We start from the raw sequence: 5,061 nt of genomic DNA on the forward strand, positions 1-5,061 counted from the left end.
GAGAAATTGCTTAAGCTAATGCCTTTTTCTAACACACTACATTTTATCAGTGAAAAGAGAGAGTGTTCCCCGGTCAAGGCCTGAAGCAATAAGTGAAAGAGTTAATAGCGGGAACAATTTGTGAGAAGAATTAGGGGTTTTGTTTATAAATCCAAAGTTTACGATGATGTATTGTTAAACCCATTCACTTCCAAATTCATTTTTAAACGCACTTTCTTTATTTCATCGCTTCATAGTTTGCTAAAGCTTGTCTACTTTGTTGTACTTACGTCTACGTTGCTATATTTTTGTAGGCGAGTTATATTTTAAAAATAGAAAAACAAATGAATGAATTTTTCTTATACATTCAAATGTATAAGAAAAAGTACAACGTTTATGGAAATCCCTCCAAACTTCAGAGGGTTGTGTGAAATTAGTGCTTAAAATAATTCGGAGTAAAACTTTCGGTCTTGGGGGGGAAAATACCCGAAAATTATTACCTTGATTTCCATTTTCGGCTTTCTGGTGGAAAGCCCAATATGACAGGCCTAGCCCAATTCAGAACCAAGGATGAGAACAAGTTCTAGAATGTCGACGGCTAGAATTTTTTTTAAATGAATATTTTATTCTTTGTCCGCTTACTAATTTTCTTCTTGCCCGTTTGTCCGCCCGAGTTTTGAAATTAGGATACCTCTCTGTTCTCTTCTCCTCTCTCTCAAATCACAAATATCCTAAGAAAAAAAAAGGAAAAAAAAAAGAAAAAGAATCCAAAAAATGCTAAAGAGCAACAGAGGAAAATCGACGGCGAGAAAACCTCTCATCGACATATCAAATGGCGGAAAACCCTCGAGGATTCTCAAGAAGAAGAGTCCTGTCGATGGATTTGATGGTGGTGCTCTCGACCGTCTTCTCCTTGTTCGATCGGAACTCTCGAATATCTTCAGTGAGGTAAGGGCATCAGCAAACCTTGATTATGACCGTGAAAGATATCTCTTTTGATAAGGACAGTAAACCCTAGGTTGACCCTAACGTGGCGATGGATCTGGTCGGAATTAGTAGTCTTTTCCATTTTCTTGAATTTAGAGCTTTTTTTATAAATCAATTTGGATAAACGTTGGCTAGTGTTTGATAAGTGAAGAAAAACCCGAGATTGACTGTAAACCAAAAGTAGAAAAGTAAAGTTCATGCCCTACATTTATTGCCTTATAGAAAATTGAGTATTATCTAGTATATTATCGCGAAAAATATTTTGCAGTATTTTTTTTCGATGTTAATTGCCCCAAATTTTCGTGTGGACCGAATAGCATTTGGAGCTTATGTATGATGTTGGTGTGAAAACGGCGAAGAAATTATGAAAAACGTGAAGAAAAACCCAAAACAGATTCCACCACACCTTCCACCACACCCTGGTGTGGTGTCTGCCATGGGTGTGGCAGAATCTGCCCTGTCTGCCATGGGTGTGGTCTGCGCCACACCTTGGTGTGGCAGAATCTGCCCTGTCTGCCATAGGTGTGGTCTGCGCCACACCCTGATGTGGCAGACTCGTTTTTAGAATCCTCCTTTGTTTGGGAATCCTCCTTTGTTTGGGATTGTGTTTTATTATAAATAGGACCACGTTTTTTAGGGTTTCTTAAGGAGAGAAAAGGAGAGAATTAGCATTGTTTTGAGCACTTTGAGAGGGAGATATTGTGAGGGAGTTGAGAGCTTTGGTTAGGGTTATACTTGAGTGATTTTGTGAGTTGTAACCCGTTGTATTTCTCCTCCATATAGTGAAATCTCTCCATCCTCTCCCCGTGGACGTAGGCAATTGCCGAACCACGTAAATCCTTGTGTTTGGTTTGATTTGTGTCGTATTTTGGTGAATTGCACTCTTGATTTGGTTTGATTTTCTTCTCTCATCACTCACCGACTCGTTTGGTTGTCGAGCACGCTTCCGCACGGCGCGCAACAGTTGGAGGAGTCCCTAGAGGAGGAACACATTTAACAAGCCATAATATGAAATGATTTGTAACCGATAATAAATTAATTAGCAAGCAACAGTAGTTATGTATAGTTGAGAGGAATCTTGCCGGATCTTGTTTTCGCAATTTCTATCTTTGTGTTATTTAGATCCATAGGAGCTTCACAAGTGTCTTATGTTTTTCGCAATCTTTGCATGCTCTGTTGTATGGAAATTGTCACACTAATTCATTAGCTTGGTTTTTATTAGAGGATTTAAGTGTGTTAAAGGGATTAAGGAGCTAAAATCAATTTCTGCATATTCTGTGTAGGAACATCAGCTATAAATAGATGGTTTTCTCGGTTATAGATAAATGCAAAGATTGGTTTGGCATCAGTTCCAATTGCATTCAAGTTTCCTGAAATCTATTAAAGTTATAGTCGAATTTATCCGAAACAATAGGTCTGCACCTAAGCCTGCATAATTTTAATTAAGTTGATATTGTGAATTAGAAATATCGAAAAAAATTTAATTGTTCCCAGTTCTTGAGACTGCGTTTATGTGCGAAAGGGACAAACTTTGTTATGCAAAACTCGCAGTTTTCTGTTAGCTTCTTGTATTTTTGGCATTGCTCCATGGCTGACAGGAGATAAAGTGAATGGAAACGTATGCTTGTGATTTCTTAAGCTCCTTTTACAAAGAGTTTATGGCTATAATTTTTTGTTGATTTATTTTCCTGCAATATGTTTTGAGGACCCTAGCCTGGATAGTTTGGAGTATATTCCAAGCTGGTCGAAATATTTCAAGCATTCCGATTGTTATTGTGGTTTATTATAGTGACTTCTTAACCTCATTTTACAAAGAGTTTATGCTGTATCCAATTGCATGCTGCTACTGATTTTGGAGCTTTATTTTCCGTAAAATATGTTGGTGAGTTATTGATTTAGTTAGGCAAGTCTTGTTTATATTCCATGGTGAAAATTTTATACGTTTACTTCATATATCTAAAACTTTGCAAGAGTTCTCATGGTTTGATATAGTCACAATTGGTTTGTCACTCTTGTGCATATGCTATCAGTTGAATGTGTTTAAACACTTTGCTCTTTGAAAGTTAATAATCGTGTTTGCTGGTTGTGTCATCTTTGATGGGCAAGTATATCACTATATCTTTGTGAGGACCTGTTGTTATCTCTCTAGAGTGTTATGTATGGTTTCTTCTTCTTTCTTTATGCACCATACTTAAGTTTTTGCCTTATCTACAGATCGATGAACTGGTTGCTCGAGCCCTGGAAAATAAAAGGACAGATAGAAAAGCAATTCAAGATATCGAGTCCTTCAGTAAGGTTCTACGTGATATGCATTCATCTTTGAAGGTATGTACTTGCTGAAGGCTGTTATTTAACTTCAAGCTGTATTTTAATATGGTTTAGGTCTATACCTGAGTGGAAAAAGTGACCCTTTTGCAAAAAAAATCGGGTTATGTTTATTGTCTCATGGAAACCACAGGTCCACAAAAGGTAAAATCTTGCTAACATTGTTTATTTCCTGTGTTCCAGCCATGGGTTTCAAGACTCCGTCAAGCTTCTCCCAAACAAGAGCCATTACAGATTGAAAACCAGCTTGGTCAGCAGAGTATAGGAGCTAGATCAGTTTCCTGTGTTAATGGGGAAGAGAGTACTCCCCGAAACAGAAATGATGCTGAGCTAGACTTGATAGTGTCTCCTTCTCCCCTCGTCTCTTGGCGTGCTGATTCCTGTACATTGGACACTGGAAGACAGCTCTTTCTGCTGACACCCTTACCCAAATTAAAAGCCACATCATCTAAATGCCCTGTCACGTCCAAATCCATGGTGAGAATCCTTCATCACGAAAATCAACGAGGACAGCCTCTCACATCAACTCTTAGAGAAAGCGCTTCTGATAGTTTGTTTCAAGAACCTGAGGCCAAGATGCCACAAGATAACATGGTGAAGCCTTGCACTGCTGGCACAACGAATAGTGTCTTAGAGAGCAGTAAAGATTCACTGTTCCTTTTAACACCGTGCCTGAAGACCTTTCCACAAAAGAGCTCTGCTTTGAATGGTTTTGTCTCTGAGAACATTCCAGAACTACCAACTCAAGACGATGATTCTAAGGTCTCTGATGACCTTACGAATGATGAAGTCTTAGATGGTTTGACCTCCAAGTATCAAGAGCTCCTCGGTTTACAGCCTAATAACAATTTTACGAACAGAAGGAAGGACGGCAATCAAGCTTTAGAGTGGTTTCTTTCACCCCCAAAGACTTGTGTCCTTATGGAGGAGCCAAATGAAGAGAAGCAAGTGCCGACACCATGCCTCAACAACAGCATACTTTTGCTTGCAACTCCTTTATGGAAGGATGTAGAAACTACAATCCACAAAGGCAAGCGAGCTGGAGAAAACACCCTTAAGAAAGAGCTTTGGGCTCGGTTTGAGGAGGTTTCTAAAGATGGACTGCATTTTGATGCATCGGTCTTTCAAAACACAGAGAGAAAGGGGTTTTTGGACATGCTTGAAGAGGCTTGTGAAACTTCGGATTGTGGAGATGGGAAATAGCAGGAACTGGTAGTCAATACGATCTATCCAAATTGTAATTTTGTTGTACTCTGTATCTCCATGTTGTAGCTTATGAGCTCTATACTTAACTCGCAACTGCAGTGTTGAAGTATTGAGCAGTTCATACTGAATTTTGTGATGGCTTCTTCTTGATTGCTAATATTCGGAAGTTACTAACATGAAGAATGCCCACGGATATATCGATGGGGGAAAAAAGAAAAGTATTCTCTGAAAGAAGTGTAAGCTGTTGTGCATCTCAAATGGTGAATACGGAATACCAATGTTGTGCAGGCTTCTTCAGTGAAGCGAGCATTTTACTGTGACCTCTCTTGGTAACAAAGGATTGTTTGTTGCTTCAGGTCTTTATTCTGTGAATTTGATCAGCATGTAAGCATGATAAGGCCATGGCTTCCTTGTCCACAAGGAAACAAACCAAATAATTGACAAATAGTTGGTCAATTGTTTGTCTAACTATGTGGTTATATTCAATTCCGTAGTTCATTTAATAGCGTAAACGGATAGGTTTTTAGTATTTGGTTCATAGACGAATAAAATATAACGAAATGT

The 5,061-nt window shown here is 38.6% G+C and overlaps 1 protein-coding gene across 1 annotated transcript; it reads left to right on the top strand.

The window, feature by feature from the left end:
* Window positions 617-4,625, top strand: LOC109840637. The gene is made up of 3 exons (XM_020409368.1): window positions 617-927; window positions 3,181-3,291; window positions 3,475-4,625. The coding sequence occupies exons 1-3, from the start codon at window positions 754-756 to the stop codon at window positions 4,492-4,494; spliced, it is 1,305 nt and encodes a 434-aa protein (XP_020264957.1). The 5' UTR covers window positions 617-753; the 3' UTR covers window positions 4,495-4,625.

Source organism: Asparagus officinalis, chromosome 5, assembly GCF_001876935.1.
Source record: "Asparagus officinalis chromosome 5, Aspof.V1, whole genome shotgun sequence".
Lineage (NCBI taxonomy): Eukaryota > Viridiplantae > Streptophyta > Magnoliopsida > Asparagales > Asparagaceae > Asparagus > Asparagus officinalis.